Here is a 17,573-nt window from a genome sequence, read left to right on the forward strand (position 1 = left end):
TTCTTCCCCTGCATTCAGGTCCCGTATCTGGAGTATTGTGTTCAATTTGGTGCTCCCCCATGGCAAGAAAGACACTGACATTCCTAAGCGAGTTCAGTGGAGAGTTTCCAAGACAGGCAGGAGCAAATGCTGTATGAGAGGCTGAAAGGGTGAGGGCTGTCAACTCTGGAGACAATGTTGAAATGGAGTTCTCTTATTGATGTTTTTAACAAAAAGTGAGTGGTTATATGGTAAAAAGAGCCAGACTGTTCTCATACTCACAGAGTGAAAGCATGAGGGACAACAGACCTGTGTTGCAACAACAGAAATATGATTAGATGTGAAAATGAAAAAATTCACAATCAGGGTGGTAAAACATCAAAAAGGGATGAAATGGGGATAAAGTGGAATTGAAGTATCTACATGCCTGGAGATAAAAAAAACTTCACTGGAAAAAGGCTCTGGGTAATTTGATCTGATATTTGACCTCCTTTGCATGGAAAGATGGACCTAAGAACTGCCTTCCAAATCACACATTCTATGAATCTGTTCAAGTTCTTCAATAAACTGTGTGGCAATGAAGCAAGTTGACTTATTTGGGCAACACATCTGCTCTTCCACAGTGTTCTCTGCTGACGAGCCTCTCCACAAGCTGCAGCCATGTCGTCAGACTCCGAGATGGCCATCTTTGGGGAGGCAGCTCCCTACCTCAGAAAATCAGAAAAGGAGAGAATTGCTGCCCAGAACAAGCCTTTTGATGCCAAAACTTCGGTCTTTGTGGCCCATCCTAAAGAATCCTTTGTGAAAGGGACAGTCCAGAGCAAAGAATCGGGGAAAGTGACTGTCAAGACTGAAGGTGGAGAGGTGAGTAAGAAGCAAGGCTGAAGGACACCATTTAATTCTCACTCTCAATTCTTAGCTGACATACATGCATCTCCTTCTTCCTCTGACAGACCCTGACCGTGAAGGATGATCAGGTCTTTCCCATGAACCCTCCCAAGTACGATAAAATCGAGGACATGGCCATGATGACCCACCTCCATGAACCCGCTGTGCTGTACAACCTCAAAGAGCGTTACGCAGCCTGGATGATCTACGTAAGTACCAGCAGCAGTCTTCCTCTGGGTAGCTGGGAGGAACTGCTGCAGCCTAAGTGGAAGCCAACATGCTGTCTCCCTTCTCCACAGACCTACTCGGGTCTCTTCTGTGTCACTGTCAACCCCTACAAGTGGCTGCCGGTGTACAACCCGGAGGTGGTGTTGGCCTACCGAGGCAAGAAGCGCCAGGAGGCCCCTCCACACATCTTCTCCATCTCTGACAATGCCTATCAGTTCATGCTGACTGGTGAGTGGTTCTCTTTTTCTCAGAGGGATTGTACCATGAAATTCTCTGAAGAAATACTCTGTCTCACTAATCTGAGGAGACTTTTTGAAAGCTTTCCTGGTTCTGATGTATACATAACACTGTGCTTTATTATCTTCACACCATTGAAGGAAACTTCAATATCACAAATGATCAGATTTATCTTAATAAAACCCTTGCATGAAAAAAACAAATGGAATTATATATTGCTGCTAGTTTTGCTTCCAACACTCCATTCCTTTCTTTCTCTGTCCTATGGTGTTCATAACTATTACCCAATCTCAGGATTCATTTTAATAGGTTCTTCTTATCCCTTTCTCTCCACTCTAATTACGCTCTAGTTACAGTCTGTGTACTCAAACATCAAAACAATGAAACATGAAATAATTTACTGTATGCAGGAGAAGAAAACTGTAAAGAGTGCAGTACCCAAGAAACACGTGCCCCCTCGTGGGGTTTTATCTTTCTTATAAAAGATAAAAATAAAAAAAAAATCATTACTTTGCAAAGAACTGAATTCTTAAAAACTCTAGTAAGCAAAGGAAAACCTGTACAGACAGTTTTCTTGTCATGACTTATATTCACTGCATTCATTTTCAGTCTTTTCCTGTTCTTCATTTATGAAGTCCATTTGTTTCTGCCTCTTTCACAGATCGCGAGAACCAGTCGATCCTGATCACGTATGTACACTCCCTGCTCTGATCCCTGCTGGGCTGCCTGGTGCCAGGGGACCTCCTGCCTGACCACACACTCTCTGCTTCTCTCTTTGGCTGGACAGCGGAGAATCCGGAGCAGGGAAGACTGTGAACACAAAGCGTGTCATCCAGTACTTTGCAACAATTGCAGCGAGCGGGGACAAGAAGAAGGAAGAGCAGACATCAGGCAAAATGCAGGTAAGTTGATAGACCGGCTAGAATCAATGCTTTCCTTTATTTCTGACATGTTTTTTGAAAGGATAACCTGAAACAATTACCATCCTGCAGGGAACGCTTGAGGATCAAATCATCAGCGCCAACCCACTGCTGGAGGCCTTTGGAAATGCTAAGACCGTGAGGAATGACAACTCCTCACGCTTTGTAAGTTGTTGACTGGAGAAGTTGACATCTAGAGTTGAACAAGGATGTCACAACAGAAGCTGTCACTTCTGAACTGTCATGGTCAGATGATTGAATTAATGGAACTAATATTTTTGTCAACAAAAACTACCTAACTAGATTATTTAATTAACAATAACAGCAAAGATGTATAAATATCTCTCTTATTTAATGTTTGTATATATATATATATATATTTATACTCCTGATATCTGTCATACAGCATGAATAAACATATTTGTGTGAATTGAGGTAATGTAGAATGAAGGGAAGGAGAGAGGAAAAGACAAGATGGAATTTGCCTGCATCAGGTCAGCAAAAATATAGAACTCTTTTTCTGTAGACACAGAACTGAGCAGGTCTATTACTCAGGCATTGATACAAATTTTCTGGAAAGGGATGACTTCAACACATCCTATCAGAAACCAAACAAACCCATGATATGTTCTTTCAGTAATTTTAATACAAAAAGACATTTGTAAATTTTGTAAGATAACCTGTGAATGTCCTTGAGAAATCACAACACCAATCCCTAGCCTCAGCTTAAAGTTCCATGTTCTGGTTGTGTTGCCCTTATCCCCACAACTCAGAAAGTAACAGCTGCTTTTTCAGCAGCTTCTAAAAATCTTACCTAATATTTATGCCATCAAAATCCACCTTCATAGTGTCCTAGCTGATAAAAACTTGAAGCAACTTCATCTTGCATTCTCTATACCCATGTGTAATTGCCCTAATGAAAGGCTTGTTTACTGTTTTTCAGTTGTTCCTGTTCATTCAGAATAATCTGTTAAAAAATAATACCTCAGATCAGTTCTTTAACTAAGTATTCCTAGTATAGAGAGTTTCTTAATACATTTTTGTCTCATTTTGCTTTTTTTAAGAAAAATAAAAACTAACAAAAATAAAAACAAAATAAAAAAAAACAAACAAGCGAACAAAATGCCCCAAGCAGAACCAAACAATACAATAACTCCTAAGTTTACATCTTGTCCTCTGTGGAGAATATAAGATAACATAATTACTATCTCAGTGAAATTTCAAAATGCCTTTTTTCTTTCCTCTCTAAAGGGCAAATTCATTCGAATCCACTTCGGGGCCACAGGGAAACTGGCTTCTGCTGACATTGAAACGTGTAAGAGACTTTCTGGACTGATCACATTCCTTCTTCCCTTTCCATCTCAATGTACATTCTCAGACCTAACTCTGTCTTACCATCCTTGCCAGATCTGCTGGAAAAGTCCAGAGTCACTTTCCAGCTCAAGGCAGAAAGAAGCTACCACATATTCTATCAGATCATGTCCAACAAGAAGCCAGAGCTAATTGGTAGGTAGTATGAGAAATTGCCTGATGGCACCTGAATATGTTTAACATTTATCTTCATTCTTATGCCTAAATATATTCTATTCCTCTTTACAGACATGCTCCTTATCACCACCAACCCATATGACTACCAGTTTGTGAGTCAAGGTGAGATCACTGTTGCCAGCATTAATGACCAGGAAGAGCTGATGGCTACAGATGTAAGTGGCACAGAGCATAATGGGAAGGTGAAAGTTCCTTTTAATGGTCCAGAGGTTTATTTGGCTCATAATGTTGCAGAGTGCCATTGACATCCTGGGCTTTACTCCTGATGAGAAGACAGCCATCTACAAGCTGACAGGGGCTGTCATGCACTATGGGAACTTGAAGTTCAAGCAGAAGCAGCGTGAGGAGCAGGCAGAGCCTGATGGCACAGAAGGTATAAACAAAATCTAGAACTCCCAATAATAGAAACGGTTACATAGCTGGAAGCTGGCATTCAGGTATCCTGGAATCATAGAATAGTTAGGGTTGGAAAAGACCTTAAGATCATCTAGTTCCAAACCCCCTGCCATGGAAAGGGACACCTCACACTAAACTATGCCATCCAAGGCTTCGTCCAACCTAGCCTAGAACACCACCAGGGATGGAGCATTCACAACCTCCCTGGGCAACCAAGTTACTTTCATAAAGACATGAATCTCATTTTCTACCATATTCATGCTTCTGAATTTCCCTTCAAGCTTTTATAAGATTACAGTGCTGAAACCTACAGATACATCTAACATTGACCTTCAGTGATCACTTCCCCTCTGTTCTCGTCTCTTTGAGTATAGTTGCTGACAAGGCTGCCTATTTGATGGGTCTGAACTCAGCTGACCTGCTGAAGGCCCTCTGCTACCCCCGAGTCAAGGTTGGGAATGAATATGTGACCAAGGGTCAAACCGTGCAGCAGGTAACCACCACCTACCGGGAACCTCTGTCTTGATTTATTCTCTTCCTCTGGGTATTATTTTTCTTATGCTTCCTTCTTCTTCGGTTTAGGTGATCAATTCAGTTGGTGCCCTGGCAAAAGCTGTCTATGAGAAGATGTTCCTGTGGATGGTTGTTCGCATCAACCAACAGCTGGATACCAAGCAGCCCAGACAGTACTTCATTGGTGTCCTGGACATTGCTGGCTTTGAGATCTTTGATGTAAGTGCTACAGAAATCGTAGTAAAATCTTGAAAAGGCACCTAGGCCTCAAGAGGAACTGGAGAATTCCAGTGGTTTTTTGGAAAAAATTCTATTCACTTACAATTTCAAATCAAGTTTTTTTGTGTTGGTTTGGTTGTTGTCCTTTTTGATTATTTGGGTTTTTCTGTGTGTGGAGGTGGGGGTTTTTAGGTAATTTTGGGGGTTTTGTAGTTTTTGTTGTTTGGTTTTTAATTATCAGTATTTTATTTTTTATTTTGTGGAAATGTTTTCCTCCTTTTGTATGTCACTGTTTTTTCCAGGACAATTCACGAGCTTCAGTGGATCTGCATGTAATAGCTTTATGTGATACACATTAGTATTATGCTTAGTATCAAGAAAATCCACTGACAAAAGCACGATCTGCATGTAATAGCTTTATGCGATACACATTAGTATTATGCTTAGTATCAAGAAAATCCACTGACAAAAGCACGCAAATACTGACTATTATGCAGCGTAGGAAGATAAAGGTAGACTTAAGCCCCACTCACAAAATTTGGCCTACGCTTTGGAAAAAGAGAGCAATATCTATCTTTTCGTTCTGAAGAGCCAAAGGGTGATTCCCTGAGTCCAAGCCAGGACTAGCAAATACTGACAATGTGTAATTTTATCATAAGTGCAATGGGAAAATTTACATAATACAACAGAACAGAGAAAAGTAAGTTGTACCTTGAGAGGGATAAGAGTAACAAATCATTTTGGAATCTGATTTGACAAATAAATACGTAAACATTATTCACGTAGCAAAGAGCAAAACCCCCTAATCTCTTTAAAAGTAATTAGAAGCTTTAACATTAAAAAAAATCTTAGGTTTAACTGGACATCCTCTGTATATAATTCTAAGTGTGCAGAAAGAAGCTATGCAGGCGTTTCTTCCTCTTGAGAATGAGTAAATCTTGTCTTTGCACTGAGCAGTTCAACAGCCTGGAGCAGCTGTGCATCAACTTCACCAATGAGAAACTGCAACAGTTCTTCAACCACCACATGTTTGTGCTGGAGCAAGAGGAGTACAAGAAGGAAGGAATTGAATGGACATTCATTGACTTTGGGATGGACCTGGCTGCCTGCATTGAGCTTATTGAAAAGGTATCCTTCCTGTTCAGGTGCATTGTGCATTTGGCAATTTTTTTGTTACTTGGCATCCGTTTTCAAAGGACTCTTCCACATTCATATCCAAATCAGTTCTTCAAAATACCTGAATATGTAACTTATTTTATCTGTGATCTCATTGAAAAAGTTTGTTTATTACATTTAAGATTTTGTTATTTCTTCTTTGTGACAGAATTATAGGATTTTTCTTCAGCTTTATTTTTTCTTTTGCCCTAATGCTTCACAAAACTACCTATCATTATCCATCATAGCCATATCTAGTTCTTTGACTTCAAAAAACCTTTGTGTACCTTTTAATTTCAAATATTGTTTTCTTTCAGAAAGTAATTTCTGGGACCCTTCTGATTAGGCTACAATGAAATAAATTTAGGTTACTTATTAGCTACATTATTATGCATTTATGAAAGACAAATAGCTGTAATTTTTCTTGTTTGTCAAAGGCAATAGAAGAAATAATGTGATCACACATAATATGATGACAAGGATTCACTGTAGGTGTGTTTTCTAGTCCACAAAGATGAAAGATCTCTTTTCAGAAATCCACAGTTTTCAATATTACGATAATAAGACTAATACTGTGGTTTCTGAAACACAATTTCAGATTGAAATCATAGGTATATATAGAAAAAGATACTGGATGAACTGTGATGAATAAAACCATCACTATGAGCTGACACCATTTTGTGTAACATCATTCTGTATGGAATAAAAAGGCAGAGATATCTCGTAAGAAATAACATCTCAGGGAGTAGCTGAAAGATCTGTTGATCTGTTGAACAAAGGAGAGTTTTAGTATGACAGTTTCATCTACAAAAATCTACATCATGAAAGAATTAATGCAGAAAATAAAAATCTTTCAATTCATCAGTTTCTAAATTATTTAGAAAACTGTGTGATGATTGTGACACTATCACTTCTGAAATGCAGTAGTTTCAGACACAAATTCCTATCTTGTCTAGAACTGCATATGCAAAGCTAGACAAAGATTTGATCCACTTTTTTATCCAAAAATGTAATCTATTTCTCAGTTCTCTGTGCCTTACTGAAGTCTCCTTCTGAAAGCAAATCTATATTTTATTGCTGTCATTTTTTTTCTGCTTCTCCTAGCCTATGGGCATCTTCTCCATCCTGGAAGAGGAGTGCATGTTCCCCAAGGCAACAGACACCTCTTTCAAAAACAAGCTCTATGACCAGCATCTGGGCAAGTCCAACAACTTCCAGAAGCCAAAGCCTGGCAAAGGCAAGGCTGAGGCTCACTTTTCACTGGTCCACTATGCTGGCACGGTGGACTACAACATCACTGGCTGGCTTGAGAAGAACAAAGACCCCCTAAATGAAACAGTCATTGGGCTGTATCAGAAATCATCTGTAAAGACACTGGCTTTACTTTTTGCTTCTGTTGGTGGAGAGGCAGGTGAGTTTTCTAAAATCTCATCTTCTTGTTGCACAGTGGTTCCAGAGCCATAAATGTTTCATTATCTTTACTTTATCAGAGGCTAGTGGTGGTGGAGGCAAGAAGGGTGGCAAGAAGAAAGGCTCTTCTTTCCAGACTGTATCAGCTCTTTTCCGGGTAAGGAAACACTTTATCTTTTCAGCTATGCAAATTAGAATTAAACAGCACTTTGAAATCACTCAACAGTAAAAAAAAAAAAAAAAAAAAAAAAAGTAACAAATTTTGCTCAAATTAGCTTTAAAAAACAACCCTATACCACTTACGGAAGAAAAATGACAGTAATTTCCTAAACCTCAACCTGAAATACCCAAGAATTTTCTCATCAAACTAAGAAGTACACACCCTCTATGACTCATTGGGTTGATAATAACTTTTTTTCTTACTCTAAAAGATCATGTTCAATGTTCAGAATCAGAGGGCTTTGAGCTATTTTTCTGAGGTATCAGTTGATAATTTTCATCACGGTGCATCTTCACTGATAGGCTTTTATGCTAAGTTCCCAGAATTTTACAGTTAGTTTTTCCATATTTCATATAAACATACACTAAATCATGGTCCAACAGGAGAATCTAAACAAGCTGATGACCAATCTACGGAGCACTCACCCTCATTTTGTGCGTTGCATCATCCCAAATGAAACAAAAACACCTGGTAAGATGCTCAAGCAGAAAGAGAACTTGCTCTGATACAGCCATTCACCTCTGCACTGGAAATTGGTGTTCATTTATGGTCTGTATTGCTAGGTGCCATGGAACATGAACTGGTACTTCACCAGCTGCGCTGTAACGGTGTGCTGGAAGGCATCAGGATTTGCAGGAAAGGTTTCCCCAGCAGAGTGCTCTATGCTGACTTTAAACAGAGGTAAGTGTTATAAAATGAAGAGGTATGTCAGTGTCCTTACACTTTGCTATTCATCACAGAGCTGAACCTTAGAAGTGTCTCTGAGTATGGAAGCACAATAAAGCTATACAAACCAGCGATCACAAGATTTAAAAATGCAGATTGGCATGTGGCTACAAGTTCTCAAAATTTCCAAATTCAGTAGCATGCTTTGGCCATTGTATCAGCTGCAAGTTTCAGGGGAAGATGCGTTCTTCCTATACACAGAGTGGCGATGTTCCTTTCTAGATGTTTTCTACAGCATAGGTTATGTGAAAAAGATCTCAGAATGAAACGGCTAGAGATCAGTGTCCTTATCTATGATGGACCACCTAAAGACAATAAAAGTTTCCTTAACTTTGTTATCAGATTAGAACTTCAGTATAACTGTATCTCTAAACAAGAGATGAATTTCCAACTTCCTCAGCCCAATTCTGCTGCACAGACTAATGGGAACTTCAATAAAATTTATACTGTTATGACTTGAGGTTATCCTTATTCATATGTTCTTCTCATTCCACAGGTACAAGGTGCTTAATGCCAGTGCGATCCCAGAGGGACAGTTCATTGACAGCAAGAAGGCTTCTGAGAAGCTTCTTGGGTCAATTGATGTGGACCATACCCAGTACAAATTTGGACACACCAAGGTACAAATCTTTCTTGAGTCATTCATTGCATCTCTGTGCTCTGCTCTACCTGCCAGTGATGTGCAGCAACATTCCCTTTCTCAAGGTGTTCTTCAAAGCTGGGCTGCTGGGACTCCTGGAGGAGATGAGGGATGAGAAGCTGGCACAGCTCATCACCCGCACACAGGCCAGATGTAGGGGCTTCCTGATGAGAGTGGAGTACCAGAGAATGGTGGAGAGAAGGTAGACATTCCTCATCTTTAGTTAAAGTCACTTAGGGGAAAGTGTTGACACTCGTCCTCCTGAAATTATTTTATGTTCATTTTAATTATTCTTCAGGGAGTCCATCTTCTGCATCCAGTACAATGTTCGTGCATTTATGAATGTGAAGCACTGGCCCTGGATGAAGCTTTTCTTCAAGATCAAGCCCTTGCTGAAGAGTGCAGAATCTGAGAAAGAGATGGCCAACATGAAGGAAGAGTTTGAGAAAACCAAGGAAGAGCTTGCAAAATCTGAGGCAAAGAGGAAGGAGCTGGAGGAGAAAATGGTGAAACTGGTGCAAGAGAAAAATGATCTGCAGCTCCAAGTGCAGGCTGTGAGTAACACTTTTATTTTCTTTTTAATTTTACATTGCATACCATGTAAAAAAAGGTAAAATTCAGGCCACTTTCTTTCACACTTAGTCTCACTATTACAAAGTGAAGTTTAAGCCAAAAAAATCACTTTTTAGTCCTAACGCCTGTACGTCTTCATGTGAGTTCATGACATAAAGCCTCAGTGCAGTCACTGTTGTGTATTTCATGGAGTGGGGACAGCGATTGGATTCACTGACTCTGCCTTAATTCAGTTGTCAACATGAAGATCCTAATACCATTTCTTACAGCATATCTCACTCGGACTCTTGTAGCTATTGCTCCCACAAGTCTTGGAGTATTGTGTGCAGTTCTGATGTCCTCAACATAAAAAGGACATGTAATTGTTGGAACAAGTCCAGAGGAGGCCATGTGAATGATCAGGGGACTGGAGCACCTCCCCTATGAAGATAAGCTGAGAAAGTTGGGTCTGTTGAGCCTGGAGAAAAGAAGGCTGCATGGAGACCTCATAGCAGCCGTCCAGTATCAGAAAGGGGGCTATAGGGATGCTGGGGATCGACTATTCATTAGGGACTGTAGAGATAGGACAAGGGGTAACGGGTTAAAACTTAAACAGAGGAAGTTTAGATTGGATATAAGGAAGAAGTTCTTTACTGTGAGGGTGGTGAGGCACTGGAATGGGTTGCCCAGGGAAGTTGAAAATGCTCTGTTCCTGCTGGTGTTAAAGGCCAGGCTGGACAGAGCCTTGGGTGACATGGTTTAGTGTGAGGTGTCCCTGCCCATGGCAGGGGGGTTGGAACTTGATGATCTTAAGGTCCTTTCCAACCCTAACTAATCTGTGATTCTATGATTCTAAGAAACAGATGCTCTTTGCATCCTACCACACAAGACCAGCCTTATATGTTTGCTCCAAAGCCATTTCACTTCTTGGGACACTCTAGGCAACATGTAGGCTGTATCCTTGGAGTGTCCATTTCAGGGAAAGGTGAATCTTTCTCTGGAACACTGACTTTTAGTATCCACTTGCTGTATTGGCCGGGTATAAATATACTAATACGAGTCAAAATTTTCTCAAGGGTGGAATTATTTGCATTTCTCAGTGCATCTACATAAAATTGAATATGTGGAATTATAAAATACTATCACTCATAACTTTCTAAAGGAGAAAAGGAAAACATCAATTAAATCCAAGTAAGCCACCCACATACCTGCAATAAACAAGGTGGAATGTAATGTATCTAGACACAGTATGTGGTGATGAAAAAGGTCATGTAAAAGTGAAAGTGATCAAAACAATTTTCAAAATGGCTAATTTGCAATGTAATTATGCAGTAAGAATTTCCCAAAAAGTAATCCCAAAGGTCTTGCTGATACACACATGTTCCTTCAAAATAAAATAAACTTTCCTGTGTTTTCCCACCAGGAAGCTGATGCTTTAGCTGATGCTGAGGAGAGATGTGACCAGCTCATCAAAACTAAAATCCAGCTGGAAGCCAAAGTGAAGGAGGTGACTGAAAGGGCTGAGGATGAAGAAGAAATTAATGCTGAGTTGACAGCCAAGAAGAGGAAACTGGAGGATGAATGTTCAGAGCTGAAGAAAGATATTGATGACCTTGAGTTAACATTGGCCAAAGTGGAGAAGGAAAAGCATGCCACTGAAAACAAGGTACACACACAGGGAATCACAAAAGGGATCTAAAAAGTATCGTTTCTTGAAGCAAAACCGACTACCAAATGAGCTGGCCCTCATTTGAGTAGCAAAAGGAAAAATGCAACTCCTGACTAAGTACTGCAAAGGGAGCATTTCACTGCAAGCTTTCCACCCTTTTTTGACAATTGCTTATATCTGTAGGTGAAAAACCTCACAGAGGAGATGGCAGCCCTGGATGAGACCATTGTCAAGCTGACAAAAGAGAAGAAAGCCCTCCAAGAGGCCCATCAGCAGACACTGGATGACCTGCAGGCAGAAGAGGACAAAGTCAATACACTGACCAAAGCTAAAATCAAGCTGGAGCAACAAGTGGACGATGTAAGTAAAGATGCATATGAGAAGACTAAATCTGTTACACAGTCAGACACTACCATCAGAACACTGATGGTCTTTGCTTTAGCTGGAAGGATCCCTGGAGCAAGAGAAGAAACTGCGCATGGACCTTGAGAGAGCCAAGAGGAAACTCGAAGGAGACCTTAAGCTAGCCCAGGACAATATAATGGATTTGGAAAATGATAAGCAGCAACTGGATGAGAAACTCAAGAAGTAAGTGTAGCTGTAGGGCACCTGAGTGCTGGGCTGGTTCCCTTGTTCTTTCTTTTTTCTTTCAGCTCTAACATGGTTTTCTTTTCCCAAAGGAAAGACTTTGAAATCAGCCAGATCCAGAGCAAAATTGAGGATGAGCAAACCCTGGGCATGCAATTACAGAAGAAGATCAAGGAGCTGCAGGCAAGTCTCTGTTCCTTCTGCTCTCTCATCCAGCCCCAGGTCAGGTAAGAGGACGTCATGGGTGTGAATGGTCCCTGTTGTTCTCCAGGCTCGTATTGAGGAACTGGAGGAGGAAATTGAGGCAGAGCGAACCTCTCGGGCAAAAGCAGAGAAGCATCGGTCTGACCTCTCGAGGGAGCTGGAGGAGATCAGCGAGCGCCTGGAAGAAGCAGGAGGGGCTACAGCAGCTCAGATTGAGATGAACAAGAAGCGTGAGGCCGAGTTCCAGAAGATGCGTCGTGACCTCGAAGAGGCCACGCTGCAGCACGAAGCCACGGCTGCTGCCCTGCGCAAGAAGCACGCGGACAGCACCGCTGAGCTTGGGGAGCAGATCGACAACCTGCAGCGAGTGAAGCAGAAGCTGGAGAAAGAGAAGAGTGAGCTGAAGATGGAGATTGATGACCTGGCCAGTAACATGGAGTCCGTCTCCAAAGCCAAGGTACGCAAATACCTTCTAGATATTTATGCCCCAACAGAAATCTATTACATTTAAGATTTTGCAGCTGCTATTATTAAGAATTAGCATCATTAACTACTTTCATGTATTTCCACACAGGCAAATCTGGAGAAGATGTGTCGCACCCTGGAAGACCAGCTGAGTGAGATTAAGACAAAGGAAGAAGAGCATCAGCGCATGATCAATGACCTCAGTGCTCAAAGAGCTCGTCTGCAGACAGAAGCAGGTATGACATACACATCTCTGATGTGAAAATTTACAATGTCAGACAGTTAATTTAGAATTACCTTTCTGGGAACATAATTTGTTAAAAATGTTTTTTCTCCCTTGTTATGTGAAATGTGTGAAATGGCATCATAATGATGACCTTCTATAAGGTCTCCTAAGTGTCTGGTTTGCATCCCCAAATGGCCACAATACTGTCATCAATGCAATGAAAAGCTTCTTTATCTGAATTTGTGCAGGTGAATATTCACGCCATTTGGAGGAGAAAGATGGTCTGGTTTCTCAGCTGTCAAGAGGCAAGCAGGCTTTCACCCAACAGATTGAGGAGCTCAAAAGGCACTTAGAGGAAGAGATAAAGGTGAGAAGACATTCTGTATTCATTCTTATCTTTTAGATTCCGATTCTCTAACAGGCTTTTCAGGCACGCAACTGTAGAACTATCATAAAACTTCTTAATTCTTAGTGCTTCTTAGCCTCCCTGGAGTTTAAACATTATGTTTTTCATCAATCCTACCTTCTTTCTACATTCAACATACTGTTGCCATTTTGCATAGAAGAACAATTCAGTGTACAACATGCCAGTCAGGATATTTGCCAGGATGTCCATTCATTGTCAGAGTACTCCTGTTGCTGCAGGCCAAGAACGCTCTGGCCCACGCCTTGCAGTCTGCTCGCCATGACTGTGACTTGCTCCGGGAACAGTATGAGGAGGAGCAAGAAGCCAAGGGGGAGCTGCAGCGTGCCCTGTCCAAGGCCAACAGCGAAGTGGCCCAGTGGAGAACCAAATATGAGACAGACGCTATTCAGCGAACAGAGGAGCTGGAAGAGGCCAAGTACGTGGCAAGTGGGATACAAGAGAGAATTGGAGAACACTGGGACTCTGCCAGGAGATAGGAGTTTCCAAAAACGGGTTTGGTCAGGGAAAGAAAAAAAGGCTGGGATGTACTGTCTTTGTGATAGAAGGCAGAGAAGGAAAAACGCATAGACTGGAAGGAGAACTGTCGTCTTTATGGCTAGAGTTGTTATGACAGGCCTAATAATCAGTAGGGGGTGGGACAGAGCAGTGGCAGACCCTTTACCCCTAACCTGCAGCTGTATTTACCACATTGCAGGAAGAAGCTGGCACAGCGCCTGCAGGATGCAGAGGAACATGTTGAAGCTGTCAATGCCAAATGTGCCTCCCTGGAAAAGACAAAGCAGAGGCTGCAGAACGAAGTGGAGGACCTGATGATTGATGTGGAGAGATCGAATGCTGCCTGTGCAGCTCTGGATAAGAAGCAGAAGAATTTTGACAAGGTCTTTCAGGCTCCAGACTGGGGGCTCCTGGGGAAAACATCCCCTCCTCATTGTCACGTCCATACTGACACCCGCTTTCTCTTCAGATCCTGGCAGAATGGAAGCAGAAGTATGAGGAAACACAGGCTGAGCTGGAAGCCTCCCAGAAGGAGGCCCGCTCTCTCAGCACGGAGCTGTTTAAGATGAAGAATGCCTATGAGGAGTCCTTGGACCACCTAGAAACGCTGAAGCGCGAGAACAAGAATTTGCAGCGTAAGTCCCTGGCCCTCTGCTCCTGGCAGGGCTTTCTCAGCACCCACCAGTACCCACCACTACACATGGGTCTGTGCCTTCAGGTGGGCAAAGATGCCTGTCACGTTGGTGTGTGAGGGCCCTTCCCATTCTGCCCTGTGGCCGACCATGGCATTGGTCCTTGTTCCCACAGAGGAGATTTCTGACCTCACGGAGCAGATTGCTGAGGGAGGAAAAGCGATTCATGAGCTGGAGAAAGTCAAGAAGCAGATTGAGCAGGAGAAATTTGAAATCCAGGCTGCCTTGGAGGAAGCTGAGGTACACACACATATTCACTGTTTTTTGGACAGGTCTACTGACAAACAGTTTAAGACTGGAATGTCAAGGATTGTCAAAGCCTCAGGTTCCACATCATCCAAAGAAAAAGAGCTCATTTTTGTTCATAAGAGGTAGCTTGAAATAGGACAGATGTATATAAAATTACTTTATTGACACCCTGTTTCTTTATTATTCAGGCCTCCCTAGAACATGAGGAGGGGAAGATCCTGCGCCTCCAACTTGAGCTCAACCAGGTCAAGGCTGAGATTGATAGGAAAATAGCAGAGAAAGATGAGGAAATTGATCAGATGAAGAGAAATCACCTCAGAATTGTGGAGTCCATGCAGAGCACTCTGGATGCTGAGATCAGGAGCAGGAATGAAGCCCTGCGTCTCAAGAAGAAGATGGAGGGAGACCTGAATGAAATGGAGATCCAGCTCAGCCATGCCAACCGCTTGGCTGCTGAGGCACAGAAGAACCTGAGAAACACACAGGGAGTGCTCAAGGTACAGCACAACAAAAAAGGTGCTCACTGGTTTATGAATCAACTAAATATTTCCCTGTTGTGCAATTCTGTCAGATTTATACTGATGTAAAAATAGGAAACAGGAAAATAGAAAAAAAAGCCACCTCCCAATCTCTCTTATTTCCCTCTCCAGGATACCCAGATACACTTGGACGATGCTCTGAGGACACAGGAGGACCTAAAGGAGCAGGTGGCCATGGTGGAGCGCCGAGCAAACCTGTTGCAGGCTGAAGTTGAGGAACTACGGGCATCCCTGGAGCAGACGGAGCGCTCAAGGAAGTTGGCTGAGCAGGAGCTTCTGGATGCCACTGAACGTGTGCAGCTCCTCCACACTCAGGTTGATTAATGCAATTCAAAATCTCAAGAGCCTTTTTTATTTCACTTTTCACATTTTTCATCTGTGTGAATTCTTAAATCACCTCTTGTAGCAAAAAGCTTAACCTGAAAAAGAACTGTTACCCTTGTTCCAAGAATTGGGTTATTGCTAAATGGGTAGCATTCTACATACAGGAGTCAGAAATATTTCTTAGAATTTCAAGAACTCTCTTGTGTCAGACCTCAAAAGATGCATCATTTGTAGGACAATGCTAACATTATATAGATGATAACCTTAAATTTACACAATTACTAAACCCAGTGTTTGGTTCTGGAACTAAGGGGACAATGTTTGTTGCTGTTCAACAGAATACCAGCTTGATCAACACCAAGAAGAAGCTGGAAACAGACATTGCCCAAATCCAGGGAGAAATGGAGGATACCATCCAGGAAGCCCGCAATGCTGAAGAGAAGGCCAAGAAAGCCATCACAGATGTGAGTTGGGGGCTCCTTTCATTGCTGGTGATGGATGTATTCTCCCCCAAAATGTCTCCAGACCCAAAATGGCTTTGACCCTTTGCTCTCCTCAGGCAGCCATGATGGCAGAAGAGCTGAAGAAGGAGCAGGACACCAGCGCCCACCTGGAGAGGATGAAGAAGAACCTGGACCAGACGGTGAAGGACCTGCAGCTCCGTCTGGATGAGGCTGAGCAGTTGGCATTGAAAGGAGGCAAGAAGCAAATCCAGAAGCTGGAGGCCAGAGTGCGTAGGGCTGGTGTTTGTGCAAGAGTGAGCATGTCCCTTGGAGAGATAGCAGGGAAGCTCCAAAGATGGGCTTGTGATTGCAGGTGCGGGAGCTGGAAGGGGAGGTTGATGCTGAGCAGAAGCGCAGCGCTGAAGCTGTGAAGGGTGTGCGCAAGTATGAGAGGAGGGTGAAGGAGCTGACCTTCCAGGTAAAGCAGGAGGTGTTCTGGAGCTCACACACCCTCATCCCAGAAAACCAAAGCTTTTCCAGTGCAGTCCACACTAAATGTTGTTCTGTGGCATGGAGAAACTAGTAATTCACTTTCTTTTCTGTTTGCCAACCACTTTAGTCTGAGGAAGATCGGAAGAATATTCTCAGGCTCCAGGATCTAGTGGACAAGCTGCAAATGAAAGTGAAATCCTACAAGAGGCAAGCTGAGGAAGCTGTAAGTATTGCTTGGAGAAGAGTCAAGCATCGCTTTCTGTGGATGCTAGACATGTGCTGAGGAGATGAATTCCAGATACTTAGAAAATGCAATTCATCAACATTCTAAGGTTTTGGGGTCTTTACATCTAGATAAACAAGTGGCACAGTAAGTACACAAATGACTTGACCAAGTGTGACACAGTGCTGGTGAAGCTTGTCACAGTGGGATCTGGAATAAGGGAGGATGAGGAGGTCTGTGTAAGGCTTTTCTGTGGTGGGTGGGGGATGGAAGTTTCTGCCTTCTGCAGAAGAGCCACAGCTCTGCGAGGGCTCCTTACAACCAACTCCTTCTCCCCACACAGGAGGAGCTGTCCAACGTCAATCTCTCCAAGTTCCGCAAGATCCAGCATGAGCTGGAGGAAGCTGAGGAGCGGGCTGACATTGCAGAGTCCCAGGTCAACAAGCTCCGAGTGAAAAGCCGGGAGGTTTTTCACATCAAGAAGATAGGAGAGGAAGAGTGAGGCTGTCAAGAAGCATCAAAGTGACCTGGGGGTTGCACAAAATGTGTGCCCTCTGTCTTTTCTGTAGTTAGTCTTTGTAACCATGTCAATGTCTAGTGAATAAAGATTGTAGATTCCCTTGCTTACACAGCAGAAGGGATGCTTTCGGTCGTTACAATTCAATTTTGCAGTTACCTAAGTATTGGTTGTTTATAAGCAATTAATTTTCATAGTATCATAGAATCATAGAATACCATGTTAGAAGGTAAATCATGGATCACCTGATTCAACTTTCATGGCAAATTCACAGCCTAGACTAGAAGTCCCAGCACCCTTTCCAGCCAAATCTTAAAAGTGTCCAATATTGGGGAATCCATCACTTACCTGGGGAGATTATTCCCATGGCTGATCGTTCTCATTGTAGA

General features: G+C 42.4%; 1 protein-coding gene across 1 annotated transcript; it reads left to right on the forward strand.

The window, feature by feature from the left end:
* The first annotated feature begins 624 nt into the window (after nt 1–624).
* Nucleotides 625–17,291, forward strand: LOC133219087 (myosin-1B-like). The gene is made up of 38 exons (XM_061366187.1): nt 625–843; nt 933–1,076; nt 1,167–1,323; nt 1,994–2,021; nt 2,120–2,234; nt 2,325–2,417; nt 3,504–3,567; nt 3,660–3,758; nt 3,852–3,955; nt 4,035–4,173; nt 4,571–4,689; nt 4,779–4,928; nt 5,886–6,056; nt 7,188–7,494; nt 7,574–7,650; nt 8,097–8,184; nt 8,277–8,394; nt 8,936–9,059; nt 9,145–9,281; nt 9,378–9,633; nt 11,055–11,297; nt 11,484–11,660; nt 11,743–11,888; nt 11,981–12,071; nt 12,160–12,549; nt 12,667–12,793; nt 13,032–13,150; nt 13,429–13,625; nt 13,905–14,088; nt 14,175–14,340; nt 14,513–14,637; nt 14,835–15,143; nt 15,297–15,500; nt 15,848–15,973; nt 16,069–16,239; nt 16,326–16,430; nt 16,572–16,667; nt 17,011–17,291. The coding sequence occupies exons 1-38, from the start codon at nt 640–642 to the stop codon at nt 17,167–17,169; spliced, it is 5,829 nt and encodes a 1,942-aa protein (XP_061222171.1). The 5' UTR covers nt 625–639; the 3' UTR covers nt 17,170–17,291.
* Nucleotides 17,292–17,573: the final 282 nt, after the last annotated feature.

The sequence above is a fragment of the Neopsephotus bourkii genome, unplaced genomic scaffold, assembly GCF_033783945.1.
Source record: "Neopsephotus bourkii isolate Nb327-2 ecotype Australia unplaced genomic scaffold, CSIRO-AGI_Nbou_v1 NB_5, whole genome shotgun sequence".
NCBI lineage: Eukaryota > Metazoa > Chordata > Aves > Psittaciformes > Psittacidae > Neopsephotus > Neopsephotus bourkii.